Below are 19,457 nucleotides of genomic sequence, written 5' to 3'. Positions count from 1 at the left end.
CAGGATGACAGCAATAACTTTTTTGCTTAGTAATTCACTCAATAATAATAGACTTTCAGAGCATTTACTAATCTAAACAAGGTGACAGAACCTGATACTACATAGTTTTGTAGTAGGAAAGAAGAGATACTTTTTGTTGCTGTATGTAATTCCTGTGTTGAAATTGAGAATAATATGGCAACACTGTGTTTAGAGAGAACATTCTCTGTTGGATTATTTTGTTGTATTTTCCTGGGGACTTCAATATTCTAATACTCGCTGGAGAAGAAAATAATAGAAGTCTTTGGCACAGACATTTGCTCGGTGGTGATATAATGAAACCCCTCCTAAGTCCTGTGAATAGCCTGTGTCAGCTCAACTGCAGTGAGTCTCTTGACAAATGAGATGCTGTGCTCTTAATTTGGGGATGGGTATGGCAGCCGCTCACTGTAGTGGCAGGAGTGAGAATACAGTCATGAGAACAGCGCTGCACAACACAGGTTCCTAGACAAAACAACGACAACAATGGGGGAAATGATGCCAGAGTTGGTGACTCCATGTCTTCGACACAGATCAAAGTTTCTATTTCCCTCTCAGGCATGAAGGAAAGCAGCCATGCCGAAAGCCATGCAGACAGGGCCTGAGGACACATGCGGGTTTCCACCGAACGGCCACAGTACTGTTAATACGAAAGGAAAACGAAACAAACACACCAACAAAAATGAACACAAGGACAACCCCCTCGGAGATGGATTTCCTGTTAGGTGTTTCGCTTTCTTGGTTTGGGTGTTCCTTTCGTGGCCAGGTGTCACGATCTTTAACAGTTGCAGAGAAAACGCCCAGGTCCCGCAGCAAGTCGGGGTGTGTTGCTACCTACCCGTACTGGTCAGGCTGGTGCACCATGGGAGCCTGAGAGTTGCCATAGTTGGGGTGCTGGGAAGAAAACATGGGGCGTCCGCCAGCCCCAGACTGGCTGGGATAAGCAGGCGACCTAATGTATGGTGGCCTAAAGTGGAACAGAAGAACAGCTTCTTGGGATTTGTTCTGATGCACAAGCATGAATCCCTGTCCATCTGTCACCCCCACATGTAGGTGCGGGGTTTACAGACCACAGAGGCAAGCTGAATACCCTGTATCCTGCCGCTGCCTGAGGGGTGGGGGGTATAGAAAATGCCTATAACAACAGGGTGGGGACAGGCAGAGAAAAGTAAGATTCTCAATTCTAGTCTCCATTTACCATTTTAAAGTATAGCTTTGACTTTGGTAAAAGCAAACAAGAAGATATACAGCCCCCATTTAAAATCCTGGTGAGCTAAAATGGGCAGCAAGTTGAAGGCAAGGCTTTGGAATGGTCTACGCATTAGAAACAGAAAATGGCAATGCATGGATGTGTATTTATGTATTGATTACTTCAGAATGATATAAACACTGACTCAGAAAGGGGGCACGCGTGGCTTTGTAACCACAGAAAATCATGCCTGGCTCTCTGTGGCTATCTTCTGAGGTCCCTCCCGAAGGCTGCGTGCCAAATACAATCAAATACTTTCTACTTAAAAAAAGAAAATAACTTGTGCTTTATGAGTTGCAACAATGGACAATTCATTTAAACTTGAATTGGAACTTCAATTTGAACAGCCAAACCAGTTTTCACAGACAGGTTTACAAAAACATTCCCTAAAGCCTGTGTGGGTTCAGCAGAGGGCTAGACTGCTGGAGTTCAGAAAATTTTAAGTAATTGTAATGTGGAGACAGAAAGAAAGATAATGATTGATTTTCATTTTATTTCCTCAAGGGAAATTTATTATTATTTGGAGAAAACAGTAAGACTGGAGGGGTCCCACATTCCCCAGATAGCAGCTTCAGAGGAAAAGTAAGAAAAGACACATTTAAAAACACACACCCATACATGCACAGACACACACACACATGCACACACACGCACACACATGCACACACGCACACACACATGCACACACGCACACACACCTTAGCTTTTGTTTCCCTTTGACAAAAATCAGAATCTCCTACCTTTGCTTCTGAAGATACCATTAAGATAAACATCTTTCAAAGTACTCTGCTTTAAAACATATTTACATGTGCTTTTAAAGTGTATTCACCTTTGCCTTATAAATTTTTAATTATGTTACTTTTATCCAGGTCGAGTATTTACTTCAAAATTAATTTTTAATTCGGGATTAAAAATGAGTCATTGTAGCTAAACCCTTTCGCTTTATCAACTCAAACTTTCTAAAATATTATCTTTGCTTTTTAAACCTCATTTTGGTTTGGACAGATAGATGTGCCTGGAAAAATAAAATATAACGTAAGAATGTAAAGTATATAAATCTCACACATATACGTTTAGACAAACACACAATAGACGTATGTATACATACAAAGTTTGTATTTTATGAAGATTCTTGTGATAGGGTGAAAAAAAGATGGGGAGTGTGTTTCCTTTTCAATGTTTTAGATTTTAAATCGTTCCTAAGCTTTAGTATTTCCTGCTTAAAAGTCACTGCTTCAGTTGGTACCACGCAGACACTTCCCTGTGCCACTGGATCTGGTTTGCTGCTGCAATGACTATTCACAGGCATTTCAAATCACCTCCCACGACTGATGTGCCCACCGCTCATATTCCTTCCTCATGTAGCATAAAACATGGTTCGTCACTTAGTTCTCTGACCTTGATGCTACAGAATATATTTAACATAAAAAGAACGGCCAAGCACAGTGACATTCTACTGCTCTGTGTGACCCCGGGGAACAATGCAGCTATGTGCGCAGTCATGTGGTCACGCATAGACACACAGCGTACCTGCCCGGGGCGTGCTCCTGGGTGGCGTACCTGCTTTGTGCTGAGTTCGCAGCAGCCTGCATCACTGCTGCGGCTGCCTCCTGTGCCTTACGGTTCACAGTTGGCATTGGCGGCCCCATTCCTGGCCCTCCCTGCTGAGACATGCCAGGAGAACTGGGGGTCATGCTGCTCATATTTCCAGGAAATGGTCTGTTCTGCATCCCAGCTGATGGCATTCGTCCCAGGGGCACAGCACCACATGGCTGGCTTGGCCCTTGTCCATGCATCTGGTTGTTGGCACTGATACCCATACCGGGCCCTGGGCCGCTGTAGCTTGCACTGGGCACCCCACTATACGCTGGGGGTCTGGAGTAGTTACCTAAACAAAAAGCAAACACAAAGTAAAGCCTTTTATTTAAACTTGTGACAACATTCACTGGAAATACTTTTTGTCCAACAATGTGATCAGCAGGAGTATTAGTCATGACCCTTATTGGCCCTTCCTGTTGGCGCTGGTGCAGCTGCCAGTCTCAAACATGCTCTCTCTGCACACTCCCAGGCCCTCAGGGAGTGACTCAAATACAGACAGCCCCAGAGGACCACTGCACTGATGAAGAGAAATTCAGACTGGTCATAAAAAGAAACAAACGACAAACAAAAAACAAACCCTATGAATAGGCAAGGGATACCGAGTGCTGCCTCAATCCATTCAACACCACACATTCTCATATTTCAACCAAAATGGTGAGCACCACTCTGAGATCACACCACTAGATCACTGCTGCCTTCAACAGCCATGTGAAAGGGCTCCACAAGACAACGTGTAAGACGAGATGCACATATGGTCAAAATCATCCCTTAAAACCCCACAGGAAGGTGTCGCGCGGGAACCTGACACGAGCCCCAGTTTTCCTCTAAGTTGGGAATAATTTTTTTCTTTCTTTTTTTTTGCTTGGGTACCAGATCGAGCAGCTCGTTTGTGCTGGCTGCCACAACTCGAAAAACTGTCCCAGCACAAGCACAGCACACGGCAGCAGGAGAGCTGGCGGGCAGGGGCGGAGGCGGGGGTGAGGGCCGGCGGGCAGGGCCGGGGGCGGGGGTGAGGGATGGAGGGTAGGGCTGGAGGCGGGGGTGAGGGCTGGTGGGCAGGGGTGAGGGCTGGCGGGCAGGGCCGGGGGCCGGGGTGAGGGCCGGCGGGCAGGGGCAGAGGCGGGGGTGAGGGATGGCAGGCAGGGCCGGGGGCGGGCGTGAGGGACAGAGGACAGGGCCGGGGGCGGGGGTGAGGGCCGGCGGGCAGGGCCGGGGGCGGGGGTGAGGGCTGGCGGGCAGGGGCGGGGGTGAGGGATGGCGGGCAGGGCCGGGGGCGGGGGTGAGGGCCGGTGGGCAGGGGTGAGGGCTGGCAGGCAGGGCCGGGGGCCGGGGTGAGGGCCGGTGGGCAGGGGCAGAGGCGGGGGTGAGGGATGGCAGGCAGGGCCGGGGGCGGGCGTGAGGGACAGAGGACAGGGCCGGGGGCGGGGGTGAGGGCCGGCGGGCAGGGCCGAGGGCCGGGGGCCGTGGTGAGGGCCGGCGGGCAGGGGCGGAGGCGGGGGTGAGGGATGGTGGGCAGGGCCGGGGGCGGGGGTGAGGGATGGAGGACAGGGCCGGGGGCGGGGGTGAGGGATGACGGGCAGGGCCGGGGGCGGGGGTGAGGGATGGAGGGCAGGGCCGGAGGCGGGGTGAGGGCTGGCGGGCAGGGCCGGGGGCCGGGGTGAGGGCTGGCAGGCAGGGTTGGAGGTGGGCAGGGCCGGGGACTGGGGTGAGGGATGGCGGCAGGGCCAGAGACAGGGGTGAGGGCTGGCGGACAGGGGTGAGGGCTGGCGGGCAGGGCCGGAGGCGGGGGTGAGGGCGGCAGGCAAGGATGAGGGCTGGCGGGCAGGGCCGGAGGCGGGAGTTGGGGTGGGGTGACTGATGGCGGGCAGGGCCCGAGGCAGAGAGAGGCGGGGGGGGGGGGGGGGGGGGGGGGTTGGAGGACAGAGGGCAGGGCCAGAGGCGGGAGTGAGGGAGGGAGGGCAGGGTCGGAGGTAGGGGTGAGGGATGGCGGGCAGGGCGGGAGGCATAGGTGAGGGATGGCAGATGTTTTCCCTTCCCTTTCACACCTTTTACTTTGTGTGTAGATAAATTCAAGTAAATCAAAGATACACGATACTACTTCAATCATAATTGAACGGCTGAACCACAGTGTGTGCTGGGCACCTGGTTAAGTGTTTTGCACCAATGAATTCATTCATTTCTTCCAATAACCATGTGAAATATAGATAGCCCCAGGACTCTATTTACAAATGAGAAAAATCAAGAGCTAGAAGATTAGGACTGAAGCTCTAGCAAACTGACTCAGGGACCCATGTCTTCAACCAATAAAACGTGCTGCCTCCTGATAAATGAATGTTGAAATCACATAAATGCAAAAGACAAGTGTGTGTGTGGAATATGGATTAGTGTTTCCCAATCAGTCCTTACTACTTTTTGGAAGCCTTTCTCCATCCATGTAACGTAACTATACACTTACTATACACCAAAAGCTGTTCTAGGCACAGGTGACATAAAACTAAATACAATCCAATTCCTGCACTCGAGAAGCTCACAATCTACATGGGTGAGCACGCGTGTGTGTGCATGCGTGCGCACGTATGGTTATGCATGTGTGTGTGCAGTAAAGCAGTAAGGGTAAAAACAAGAAAAAGTATAGAAGCAAAACAAAAAAAAGCATGCAATGTGAAAAGTGCAGAGAGAAGGGAGAGTGAGTCTGATGGGGGCTGCAGGCTTGAGGGTCCCCTTGGTGGGGGCTGGTGGAGAGTCCTCTGAATGAGCACTTCTGGAGCTGAACCCTCAAGAGCTGGCTTCAGGGACGGGGAGAGCCTGCAGCTGGGTGAGCCTCTGCACTGCCTGCCTGCAGGACCTTAGGGAAGTTGCTTTCATCTTTTCTTGTTTCATTCTCTTCTCTGTAAAACAAAGAGAATCCTAACATTGTCCATGTGAAGAGGTGTTCTCAGGATTAAACCATATAATGTATGTAAAGTATCTAAATTGTGGGTGCCACTTGATGGGGGCTTCATTGTTGGCTGGGGGCTATGGCAGAAGAGGGGAAAGGGCACTTATGGTTGAGAGGCTGGGGACACCGGCTAGATGGCAAGGGCAGACTGACTTGGGACAGTCACTGGGGCGCTGTGTGTGGCTGTCGGCGGGTAGAGGGGAGAGGCTGGGTCTGGCAGGGCCTTGTGTACCAGGCTTCTAAGTTTGAGGTTTATCTTGTTGATAAGGAGGAGCTTCTCAAGGATTTCCAGCAGAGATAGGATTGGATTAATAACTGCAATAAAAGCAAACACTTAATATTTACTATGTGCTAAGCTCAGTTCCAAGTTCTTTGTGTTAACTCACTTAATCCCCAGATCAGGCCTAGGAGGTACACATTATTATAATCCTCATGCTGGAGATGAGGAGCCTAAGGCATAGGGCTGTGAATAACAACAAATGTGCCATGGTCACGTGGCCCACAACTGGAGGAGGAATGTCTGAGCCCAGGCAGCCCGGAGTGTAGTTTAGAGTCCAAGCATGACACATTCTGCTACACAGTCTCTCAAATATTTAAGAAAAATCACATTTATGTAACAATGTTACCATAATGGTCAAAACCGGCTTTCTTAAATTCACACAAAGTTCTATCACCTACAAATCTGCGAGAGACCTCTGCAGACTTCTCCCCATTTACTGTGCGTCTGCTCTCTGTGAGAGACATTGCGTGCATTTTCATTTGGCTGTCCGGGAGGCATGTGTTATTCCTTACAGGTGACGCACGGGCCACTGTCCGTGCAGATGTGGGCAGGCACACTTTTGTCAAGGGCCAGATAGGAAATAGTTTAAGCGTCTGGGGCAAACAGTCTCTATCATGATTACTCAATCCTGCCACTGTAGCCCCCAAAGCAGCCACACACACAGATGGCAGTAGTGATGTTCCAATAAAACTTTATTTACAAAAACAGGTAGTGGGCCAGAGCGGGCCACAATCTGTGGACTCCTGACACAGACCGGTCTTGGGACAAGCTAATAAACTGCTACACTAGCAACAGCAAGTAAGACCTGGTCAAGTCAGCAGCTTCCTTAACCCCGAACACCATCTGGAAGGCTGAGAAAGGCTTCAGGGGATGCCGGAGTGCGCAATGGCAGATCTGAGGAACTGGGAAAGAAAGTGGAAGACAGAGGGGAACAGGAAACAGGAACAGGAGAGGCACAGCGAAGACACTTTGGGTGCGCTGGGCCACATGCCATTAGCCTTTTATTGGTGGCTCCTTAAAGTCAAACTGCTTCGGCATGAAGAGGCACTGCTTTTGCACAGCTGAAGTTTGCCGATACCATCAAAATTCTGTTTTCAAGTTAAAAATAAAAAATAAGAAAACACCACTCTTCATCAGTTTCAAAGTTCTTTACAAAAATTTCTTAAGTTGCTTCTGAATCTCCCATCCCACGGGACACACATACACTCCGTTTTCCCGTCACGCAGTCTTGGTGGAAAAGGCACCTTCTGTGCACCCTGGTAGGCGGGCACAGAGCAGGGGCCAGCTGCTGGGCCCTTCCTCTTCCCACGCTTACCCAGAGAGAGCCCCAGTCCTCACGACTCTTCCCTGTGAGAAGCAATTCAGACTCCTCCTCCTCCTCCTCCTCCCTGAGCTCACATCCCCTTCGCTTCCAGATGATCTGGTAAGATCAGTGAGATACAGTGCTCCTTCTCGGCTCTTGCTTTTATTAAAAATAAATATACTCATTCATAGTTTGAATGCACAAGTAATTAATTCATATATTTATGCCATTACTTGAGGGCTAGTTTCCACCCTCCCCCAACACTGGATAAGTGACTCGGTAAGAAACCTTTTTCAGTGAAAACTTATGTGCCTTTGCTTTAGAAGGAAATGAAGTAATGCTTTAATCTTGTTTTAGAAAACAAGCGTTTAGACTATACCCATCATGTAGTTTTATTAGAGAAAGAAGGTTTCTGAGTTTGTTGAACTCTGCTTATAGCTGAAATGGGGAAATGTTGGCACTCCAACTTCCTGGGTTTAACTGGCAGTCAAGGGCTGTATTTTAATGAACACAAAGGAAAGAAACTACTGAGATGTTTAGTTACTCTGTACCCTACCTTCATCTCTCACTCACGTTATGTACTAAAGAGAGAAGAGCTGTGTTTCAATAGCTTTGCTCAATTCGGCAGCTGGTCTTCATCTTCTGGCAGGAAGCGTCTGCAACCTGGTGGAGTACGCGTTTGAGCACAGCCATGCACACCAAGACATGTGTGTGTGCACTTGTGCTTAGAAAGGCGCTTAGGCCTGGGGTGCCAATCTCTTTCTCTCCAATCAGTTGGGTTGATTCCATGAATTGGCACTCAAAAGCGCGTGTCAAGGAAATATGTTCTAATTACAGAGGCCTCTATCGGATAGAAGAAATACAAAGTCCCCTTTTCTTTTCTTTGAAACTTTCCTCATTAGACTCACGTGCCTGGATAAAAATAGTTTCTAAAGGCTTAAAATGGTTTAAGAGGCAGCAATGGATAAAGCACAGGCTTCAGAATCTGGGTGTGAATACTGGTTCTGACACTCCCTAGCAGCGTGACAAGTTGTTTAACCTCTCTGAACTGTGGTTCTGTCATCTGTAAAGTGATGACGATAATGAATAAAAGGCGGAAAGTAACAAGTGCAGTGCCAGGCACAGCGCTGCCTAACAAATGACAGCTGCCATCGTCATCAACGGCCATAACAACATCACTAACATCACCCCCCCTCATCTTTTAAAAATGTGTGCATGGGGCAAAAAATGATTCATGCCCCCCCCAACTACTCGATAACGTATCTTTCTTCTCAAAATAAACAAAAACCAAATATGTAAGCCAAGCAAAATATGAGAGGAAAAGCCAGGAATGAGAAGTGCAATCTTATTTCCATGTTTCTCTAATAGGTTAGTAATTTGTTGGCACTGGCTTTGACAGAAAACAGATGGATCCAGCATTAAGCACAATGAAGGCGGCAGATGCCGGGCCAGCCCACCTCAGCTGGACTGGTCTTGCAGCCAAGTCCAAGAGCCCACAGTTTTCAAGTGGGTTCATCTTGGCACACTAGTTTTGGAAAATTGGTCACCAATAGAATTCAGATTTCTACCCACCAAGAGTTCCATTCAAGCCCAGAGAGAGGAAGCAGAAACTAGACCCTATTCAAGTCACCGTCATCATTTCAGGCAGATCACAAAAAATTCTGTACCTGACTCCAGAAAATTTAAAGTTGCTAGTTACAATACATATTCAGAGAGTACTGCTTTTTGTAAACTACTAAATGTTTCCACTCATATATGAAATTTTGCTTCTAAGTTTCAATCACTCAACAGTTATGAACAACTACTGTGGGCAAGGTTCTGCGTTATTCCCTATATGGTGGAGTAGAAAATGGAGGTGCATGCCATAAATCAGAAATCTTACCCTTGTGGGAAAAATAAATGCATAATTAGCTACATACTATGATAAAGGCAGTTGTGAATGAGGGCTAAATATGCATTTATCTTGTCTTGTAGCCAGCAATGTTTACCATTTTTATAACAGTCACTACAAAATATTGTGTTTTTTTTTTTTTTTTTTTTTTTTTTTTTTTTTTTTTTTTGAGACAGAGTCTTGCTCTGTCACCCACGCTGGAGTGCAGTGGCGTGATCCTGGCTCACTGCAACCTCTGCCTCCTGAGTTTAAGTGATCCTCCCACTTGAGCCTCCTGAGTAGCTGGGTTTACAGGCGTGTACTTCCATGGTAGGCTAGTTTTTGTATTTTTAGTAGAGACGGGGTTTTGTCATGTTGCCCGGGCTAGTCTCAAACGCCTGGCCTCAAACAACCCACCCGCCCTCGCCTCCCAAAGTGCTGGGATTACAGGCGTGAGCCAACGTGCCCAGCTTTGTCATGTCTATATTGAGATATAAAAAAATCTATAATCCTGTAATCGACAGCACAATCAAGGTACAAAATATTTATCTCACAAGAAATGAAAGGAGGAGAAAGTTCCCTCTTTCCCTTCTGTAAGTCAACCTCATGCCCACCCCCTGGCAACCACTGATCTGATTTCCGTTCATGTCATTTTACTTCTCTACAATGTCGCATGGAGTTGCACAGTATAGGCTTTCGTGCTTGGTTTCTTAGCAGCATGCCTTTGACATCCATCCACACCATTGCATGCATCTGTGCGTTCCCTTTCAGTGCTGAGTAGTAGTCCATTCTTGGATATGGTTTCTAGTTTTTGGCAATTATGAGTAGAGCTGCTAAAAATTTGTATACAGGTCTTTGTGTGGTAGGAATATGTTTCATTTTTCTTTGTAAAACCCTAGAAATGAGATTGCTTGGCTGTATGGTAAGTACATGTTTATAAGAAACTGCCAAACTGTGGCTGTATTATTTTGTATATATTCCCATCAAATACTGTGTGAGAGTTCTAACTGCCAGCACTTGATATTCCAACTTAAAAAAATTAGCCATTTGAATCAGTATGTAATAGAAATCAATTTAGCTTTAATTTTCATTTTCCTAATGAAAAAAAATTTTGAGCATTTTTCATGTATTTATTTGTTGGTTATCATATTTAAGTAAGATCTTTTCTGTGAAAAACAAAGTTCTATTTCAATATAGCTTCTTTCAATTCTATGTTTCTACTTAGATCTATCATACAATGCTGCTCTTTTAGCCAGGGAAATGTATCAAGTAGTTAGATGATCACAAATACAGGTTCATCAAAATGAAAGCTGACTTACCACAAGTCTCAAGTCCTATTTGTGGGAATAAATACACAGAATTTGTTTTCTGAACTATATATAAGGTACCATATTTCTCTTAGGTCAATATGCATTTAAAAATTACTTAAAATGTAAAACTTACAATGTTACACAAAGTTTGTAAAAGAAGGAGAAAGACCTATTATCTTACCTTACAGTGTCACTTCAATGTTTCACTTTTGGTAGATTTTTTCCATTTATGTTACAACAATTATTGTCTTCCTTTTTAAAATTACAAAGTAATGAAAACTCAATACAGAAAATATTGAAGCATAGTAACAGACAAAAATTATCCTTAGTCTCACCCCACAAGGATAGTATACCAGGTACTGCGCTTAGGCATCGAATGGTCAACCCAATACCGGTCAAGCCTCAAGGCAGTGGGGAAGGAGTATCAGTGACTCTGGATTACTCTGCCTTAGCAAAATTCATTCATTTAAGAAAGAGTTATTAAGGGCCTCTTACATGCCAGGCTCTGGGCTAAATGCTGGGGATTCAGCAGTGAATGAAGACAAAGAGCTTATGTTCTGGTGGCAGGAGACAGGCAAGTAAAGAAATCAAGACAATGTCATGTGGTGACGAGAGTGATGAAGAGAAACACAGGAGGGAGGACTCTGCAGAGTGGTGAGGGGAAGGGAGCCATGTGCAAGCCGCTGCCTCTCCCAGGGCAGAAGTGGATCCCGGACTGGGGCTAACGTCAGAGGCAGACCCCAAGGATACGTGGGTATGCTCAGAGGCCAGCATCTGATGTCGAGGCAGCCAAGTGAAGAAGAGAGGCCTCCCAGGAGGCAGGTCTCACTGTCTGGTTCTGGGCAGGTGACCTCTGGAAAGCTACCTGTTACTCCAAAGCTCAGTTTCCTCCTCCGTAAAAAGGGTGTAATAAAAGATTCTCTATCTCATGTGGTTGCTGCAGGGAAAAAAATATAGTAACTATTGTAGGACAACTGACAATGAATAGATAAAATCAGCCAAGGAATAGGCAAGAAAGTGTTCTTTTTATTTTTTTCGAGACAAGGTCTTGCTGTGTCGCCCAGACTAGAGTGCAGAGGTGCAATCTTAGCTCACTGCAACCTCCACCTCCCGGGTTCAAGTAATTCTCCTGCCTCAGCCTCCCGGGTAGCTGGGATTACAGGCGCATGCCACCACATTAGGCTAATATTTGTATTTTTGGTAGAGATGGGGTTTCACTGTGCTGCCCAGGCTGGTCTCAAACTCCAAGGCTCAAGCAATTCACCCACCTCGGCCTCCCAAAGTGTTGGGATTATAGGTGTGAGCCACTGCACCTGGCCCAAAAGGTGTTCTAATAACTGTATAACTAGTGAAAAGAAATTGTCTTTACATTATCATATTGCATATATGCCTAGTTTTACTTTCATCACGCAGATACACAATTTATTTCTCAAATAGAAGAATGTATAAAAGGTAAGCACTGACATTAAAAAATATATAAAGAGGCCGGGCACGGTGGCTCATGCCTGTAATCCCAGCACTTTAGGAGGACGAGGCAGGCGGATCACTTGAGGTCAGGACTTTGAGGCCAGCCTGGCCAACACGATGCAATCCCATCTCTACTAAAAATACAAGAAATCAGCTGGGTGTGGTGGCAGGCACCTGTTATCCTAGCTACTCCGGAGGCTGAGGCTGGAAAATTGCTGGAACCCAGGAGGCAGAGGTTGCAGTGAGCTGAGATTGCGCCACGGCACCCCAGCCTGAGCAACACAGCCAGACTCCATCTTAAAGAAATATATATATATTATATTATATATATAAAATATATATATATTATATTATATATATTACATATATATACACACACACACAGTTATTAACCTAACCCAATAGTCAACTGCAGTGTGAAACAGTCAAGTCTCTATGGTGAGAACCGAAGGCGTCTAAGCATCAGAAGTGGCAGGGTCACACACGGCAGGGGCTGTGTCTCCAGGCTCAGCTGCTGTGCCCTGCACGCCCCACACAGACTGCAGGGGAAAGGCACCCCCTGCAGGTGGGCCAGGGAGGGTCCTGATCGGCCACCACTAACCACAGGTGGAGGGACCCTCCTCCAGGGTGCCTGGTGCGACTCTGGCGGATTTGTGAAATATGTCAACAGGTAATTTCCTTTTAAACATTCGAATAAATGGAAGAGCAACGGGCCTCGGGAAAAGGTACCTTGCTAAGAGGGCAAGTGAAGCTGCATCTCCACACCCTGCCTCTCTACGTGCCACCCAGTGCTGTCTTAATGAACCCCACCTGACATGGCATATATGGTGGTGGGCTCGGTCATGCGGTGAAGGCAGGGGGTGTGCCCCTCTTGAGTGCTGCAGATGTTAATTACTGCTGTAGAACAGCCTCACACTAGTCAAAATTAAAGTTGCTTGATTTTTTTTCTCTGTTTTCATCTTAAGTTGATTTGTACTGTATATTTTCCTGAGTTTTTCTCCCTAATTCCCAGGTTTTGATAAAATCATGATGTGATGATCTTATCAAAATCACGATGATTATCAGTCTAATTCATGCTAAAGTCTTATAACTTGAAGGCTAGATTCAGGCATCACAAGAAGACTTGATTACATTCGCCTCTCCTTTGCTATGCAACCATCTATTCAATTTTTGCTTTTTCTAGTATTAGCAAGACAGATTTAGGAGATTTCCTTAGTAAAACGTAACAGTATAGAACAAGGAATTAATCCTTTTGCTTTGCACTGTCAATTTAACCAAAAAAACAAGGGTAAGATAAGAAGCTGTGGCCTCATCAAGTCTATCAACCTGTTTCAAGAAAACAATAAAATGAGCACACTGAAGGGACGAGTGACCTGCACAGAATCTAGTCTTTGGAATGTCAGAGAACAGGATCTTGTCAATCTGCGGTACCATCCATGGGAAGTCTTTTGACCACACAAAATGAATCCATGTGGCAGACAGACCCCACCTCTGCAGAAGAGCAGCTGTATTTAAGTCAATTCAATAATAAGACTGAGGTTCTCTCATGCCTGTAATCCTAGAACTTTGGGAGGCCGAGGTGGGTGGATCATGTGAGCCCAGGAATTTGAAACTAGCTTGGGCAACATGCTGAAACCTTGTCTCTACAAAAAATACAAAAAAAATTAGCCTGGCGTGGGGTGCATGTCTGTGGTCCCAGCTACTAGAGAGGCTGAGGTGGGAGAATCCCTTTAGCCCAAGAGCTCGAGGTTGCAGTGAGTCAAGATTGCCTCACTGCACTCCAGACTGGGCGACAGAGTGAGACTCTGTCTCAACAACCAATCAATCAACCAACCAACCAAAGATGGAGGTTCTGAACTTAGAAGAGTAGAGACTGAAATCCTGGGTCTCAGTGACTGCAGGGCCTGTAAGGTACCCACAAGTAGCTAGTGGGCCCACAACTCTTGACATCTATACCTTGTACCTCTAGAACCACAACAGTTTAAGAGTACTGCTGTGTAATTCACTAGTCTGGAACTGTATTCATTTCAACTGAATATCATTTCAAGTTTGCCTCTGTTGAACTTATGAGACACATATAATGAATGAAGGGAAAAGGAAAATTTCTAGATGGCATCTAATTTATTTTAGTGAAAAAAAAAATATTTAAACCCTTCTGAAAAACACCTTTGGCAAAGTAATTTGGAAATAAAAGGTTCATGAGACTTACCTACTTGTAAGTCCTCTGCTTCCCAAGACACACACAATAAAAATGAGGCATAAACCCAGGTGTCAGCACGACCCATATGGCTGTGTGTGGTGGCCCTACCCAGACTCCCATAGGCTAATACAGAGTGAGTGAGGCCTGGGAGGAATCCAGACTCAGAACTACTGTTACCTACTCACAGCAAAACTAAGACCTGAGTGTTTATATTTTGTAACTAGTAACAACATGCAAAAAGTATTTCTGGATAGTCAGTGTGATAGACATTCCTCTAGAGAATGCAAAAAACAAACAAGATAGTTTTGTCCTTAAGAAACAAAAAGGCTATGGATATGAAATTGATTTCAGCTCTCTTTTTCCCACACAAACTCACTTATTAATCATTAACATGTTAATTACATAATCCTTTCTATTTATTAAAGCAAGTTCCCACAGCCCTTTTTCCTTGCAAACACTTTGCAAGGGTAGTTATTATTACATGTGCTTGCTTGAAGGTGGCAAAGTGCTGTTTCACAAAATATACTGTAATTACGTATCTTTACACTTCAGATTGGCTTCATTTAACAATTCAGATTTTATAGTATTAATGTACATTTCTAACATTCCCCCTTCTTCACACCATAGAGATTTTATTTTATTTTTTGAGACGGTCTCACTTTGTCACCCAGGCTGTAGAGCAGTGGCGTGATCAGAGTTCACTGCAGCCTCAACCTCCTGGGCTCAAGTGATCCTCCGATGCCAGCCTCCCGAGTAGCTGGGATTACATATGTGTGCCATCACAACTGGCTAATTTTTTTATATCTTTTTGTAGAGACGGGGTTTTACCATGTTGCCCAGGCTGGTCTCTAACTCCTGGGCTCAAGCGATCAGCCCACCTCAGCCTCTCAAAGTGCTGAGATTATGGACATGAGCAACATTCTTAATCTCTTCAGTATTTTTTTTTTTTTTTAAGACAGGGTCTTGTTCTGTCACCCAGGCTGGAGTGCAGTGGCACAATCTTGGCTCACTGTACCTTCCACGTCCCAGGTTCAAGCGATTCTTGTGCCTCAGCCTCCTGAGTAGCTGGGACCACAGGTGTGCGCCACCACACCGGCTAAGTTTTGTAGTTTTAGATGAGGCGGTGTTTCACCATGTTGCCCAGGCTGGTCTCAAACTCCTGACCTCAAGTAATCCACCCGCCTCGGCCTCCCAAAGTGCTGAGATTACAGGCGTGAGCCACTATGCCCGGTCAGTATTTTTAATATATATTTCCATGCCTGTATTCTTAAGATGTTTCTTGCTCCATAAAGGCGAGTTGTTGTCATTTTGGTTTTATATCCCTAGCGGCTCACTGAATGAATGAACTGGCGAGAGGGCAGTGCAGTTAAGGTGTGGGAAGCACCACCACCAGTGACCACGGGAGAGGCCCCTCGTAAGTCAGTTTCCATTGGTGGGAACCCTGGGCTAGCCACTTACTGTAACAGCTGTGGGATCATGGCCAAATTGTTAAATTTCTCAAGGCTTTGGTGTTCTCACTTATGAAATAGAAACAGTCTCAGAGGGCTTCCCATTAATTAAGAGAATGGGTGAATCAGCCTGGGTTTGGATCCTGGCTTGACCATTGTAGTCACTGTGCATCCTGGCAAAACTGTTCACCTGTTCTGTGCCTCAGTTTCTTCCTCTGTAAAGTGGAGTAATAACAGCAACTTCTGTGAGGATTAAATGAGTTAATATAAAAAACACTTAGAAAACAGGACCCAGGACATAGTAACATGCTCAATAAATGCTGGTTGTTATTACTAATAATTTTGGAAAAGCTGCTCATATAAAATGTGAGTAAAATGGTTGTGAAGTATTTGAAACTTCTTTAAAAAAAGCAAAACCAGAAGCAAGCCATGAAGTGAAGAACACAAACAGAAAAAGGAGACTGATGACATCTTGGGTGGCGGCATGAGCGAATCATTCCAGAGATATGAACACTTCTCATGTGAAGAGGGAAGCTGAATACGTCACTAATCATCTGAGTAGTTAATCAAGAGGAGAAAGAAAAAACCCTTTACTTGGATCCCTTTCTAAAAGGATAACAAAGACAGAAAAAGTGAAGAGCATTTCTTGAACTCAACAATACATGTTGCAAATGTGATCTCCTGGTGCTGAGTGTTTGCTGAGGACAGGAGGCTCCAAGGGGGAAAAGGTGATGATTTTGAATTGGACATTGAGAGTACCAGGACCCTCACAGCACACAGCACTCAGAGCTGACGCAGGAACCCAGCAGCACACAAGCCTTGGAGGGGAACAAGGTGGCAATGTCACTCAGGAGAGGAGAAAAGGGTGCATGGTGTTGGGAGGGGTGCCCAACGTTCAGGCACCAGAGAGTGCCGAGTGTGGGAATATCATTCTCATTTCAGATAGTTTCTACTGTTAACCTACACTCAAGGTTCAGGCCTTAAAACACTCCAACAAAAAGCTGAACTGTGACGCAGGAACCCAGTGGGCTACCATAACAGTAAAGGTCCTGGAACTGAGGCAAGGCTTTACTCACTGAACATTAGAAGTGGAAGCAACTTCCAATGCAATATAATCTCATTTTCTCATTTTCTAGACAAAAAGCAATTCAGAAAGAGTAAGCAATCTTCCAAGGAGACACAGCAGTTTGGATAAGAACTCTCCTGGGCTCAGTGCTCTTAAATTAAGAGTCTTCACATTCAGTGGTAGCAAAAAACAGGGATTTAGTCAAAAAATAAATCCATTCTATAGTAATTTCCTTCCCTGCTATTAGTTCCTATAGCAAAAGTTCTTCCTTAGTTGTTCACAAAAGATTTAGTAGATAGCCCAAGGCTCAGTCTTAACATATGATGAGTAGAAAAAGAGGCAATAAGATTGAATTACTAAAGAGTATGGAGACAAATTTCAAAGAGCCCAGAAAGGGCTTATGGTCTTAAGAGTTAACTAGACCACCTTCACCCACACCCAGTTCTGAGAACAAGGTCTGGACCTTGCTTCCAATTACATTAGGAGCAAAACCCCTCATTTTCTGTGCTGTGCCTACCACAACTTATAAACCGCTTTTCCAACTGCCACTAAGTTTTCTTCTTTCCATGACAGCTAAAGAAACCTGGCTTTGACAACACCCACCACGTTCAGTAAGGGTAGTGGGTAACCCACAGTCCTGCCTCTGCTCAGCAACAAACAGCTACATGTCATAGTTACCTGGCGCTGACAGGGAACATGCAGACCATTACTGTCGACTGGGACTGAAATCCCTAACGCTTACTGGAATTACTAACATGGAAAACTTTTGATGATGTGATATAAAGAGAATTGGGCAAAACACCAAGTCTCACTCTCAGGACAAGCCTGAACAAAGGCAGGAGAGGCTCTATATAGATGTTTGCTTTCTTGGGTATCCCCATAGTCTTCCTACCAACAGAAATATTTGGAAAGTAAATATAACAAAGCCCTCTAAGGCAAAGAAACAATGCTCCATTGGTAGCACTGAAACTGTTGAAGATCTTTTGGAAAAAGATCTTCAGAACACAAGAAAAGAGCTCGCTTTTCAAGCTGTAAAGTACTTTTCATCAGAAAGATGCGATTTTCTGAAAATGGCAGGTAAAAAGGGAGGTGACTGGGCCTCACCTTATATTTGCCTGGCCTCATAGATGGGTTTGCTAAACAGCTGCAAATGCCCCTAGGAAATACCAAGGCTCTACCCCAGGCAAACCTGGTTTTGCTGTAGAAGTGGTAAACATTTTACTACAGTTTCCCAGTGGCACTCATCATCTTCACCCGGAATGTTCCTGGTATTTTCAGAAGTGAGGGAACTCTGGGAATTGTGCCAGATTATCTCATTTTCTCTAAATTATCCATTAATGTCTAATTTAAATAAACAAAATATAAGGAAGGTGGTAAATTCAAATGTCTTATTGCTAAAAATGACTTAGAAAAAATACGTATACATGTATGTTATATATATGTATACCTATACACATCAGATTAAAAACCTTGATAAAAGGATTCTATGTGTATCTAACAAAACCTACATCCACTTCCAGGAAGAAGGAAGGCCAGTGGTGCATGCTGGACATGATTCCACTTAGTTCTCTGCTCCTCCCTTACCTTCTCTTGTGAAAGACATGTAACCATTTCAGGCTTTGTCCTGTCTCCGAAGAGTCAGACTGGGGATGACTGGGAAAGTGAGAGCTACTGCTGACCTGATGCGGCACCTCGGAGAGAAATTGGGAGGGATGTACGGGGCAATGCCGTCCTAAGCTGTCAGCTCAGGGTTTTGACAGAGATCACTAAGAGGGAGGGGCCAAACCAGAATCCCACCCAACAAAGCTCAAGTTTTACATCAGAAACCTTCTGAGAACGTGGCTTGTGTTTTTTTCTCTATGTTTAGAACCATGTCACAGAAGATAGGGGTCCCCTACTTCATTAGCAACACAAGGATGATGAGCACTTACCCTAGTGTCTGATACATAAATGCTTAACCAATAGTGACTGTAATTATTGCTCCCATCATTAGGGGCAACTAAAGTACTGTGGGCTTGTATGAATCTCACAAACCTGTCAGGTAACAGATATGGATCTTATGATATGTTCACAATATTAAAATCTTGAAGGACTAACACATTAAGAAAACTTCTAGAACTTGCTGCCATGCATTTAGGAGAAGCTTTGGTTTTACCTTGTGGTCCATACTGGCTCATCTGTGGACCGTAAGTCCCACTTGAGTTACTCTGCTGAAAGCTACTGATTCCAGCATGCATCTGGCCCCCAGGAGAAGGATGAGGCGACATGGATGGTCCTGTCTGTTGAGGTCCATACTGAGCCATCTGAGGGTTTCTTTGTGTGCCTGCCATAAAACCTAAGTGGGAAATAAATGGAAACATATAAATGCAGGTGTTTCATAATCTCTGCATACATAAAAATGGACATGGACTTATGTGGCAGGTGGCAAGGGAGAAGGCTGGTACCGTGAGATTTTCCTAAAAAACAGCTAAAGACATCTCAATTCAGCGTGGACGTCTGGAGGGTGCCCTGGTGAAACCCTGGTCCTAACCCTGAATTCCCATGAGGATTCCCAGGAAGCCAATGGCTTGTGGACTTAAAGTAGGGAGGGGAGGAGGGGGAGCAAAGGCAGATGACCTTCACCTCTCTTGCAGATAAAGTCCCTACAAAAAGTAACAGTGACCAACTGCTGTATTGTAAACCTCTGCCCCTGCCAGGCTGGCCACGCCG

General features: G+C 45.3%; 1 protein-coding gene across 7 annotated transcripts in view; it reads right to left on the bottom strand.

Annotated features, from left to right (window-relative positions):
- Positions 1 to 19,457, bottom strand: part of ARID1B (AT-rich interaction domain 1B) — a 445,370-nt gene that overhangs the window by 59,562 nt on the left and 366,351 nt on the right. For 4 of the 7 annotated variants that reach the window (XM_030928075.1, XM_030928074.1, XM_030928072.1 and 1 more), the window contains 2 exons: positions 18,904 to 19,083; positions 2,828 to 3,155 (listed from right to left, as the gene is read on the bottom strand). In XM_030928075.1, coding sequence (XP_030783935.1) covers positions 2,828 to 3,155; positions 18,904 to 19,083 — 508 coding nt within the window. Of the gene's footprint in view, positions 1 to 2,797; positions 3,156 to 18,903; positions 19,084 to 19,457 lie in introns of all 7 variants that reach the window. The other 3 variants (XM_030928069.1, XM_030928073.1, XM_030928071.1) reach the window with 1 other exon arrangement.

This window comes from Rhinopithecus roxellana, chromosome 4 (assembly GCF_007565055.1).
Source record: "Rhinopithecus roxellana isolate Shanxi Qingling chromosome 4, ASM756505v1, whole genome shotgun sequence".
In the NCBI taxonomy this organism is placed as follows: Eukaryota; Metazoa; Chordata; class Mammalia; order Primates; family Cercopithecidae; genus Rhinopithecus; species Rhinopithecus roxellana.
This window is presented reverse-complemented; position numbering and strand designations above follow the sequence as displayed.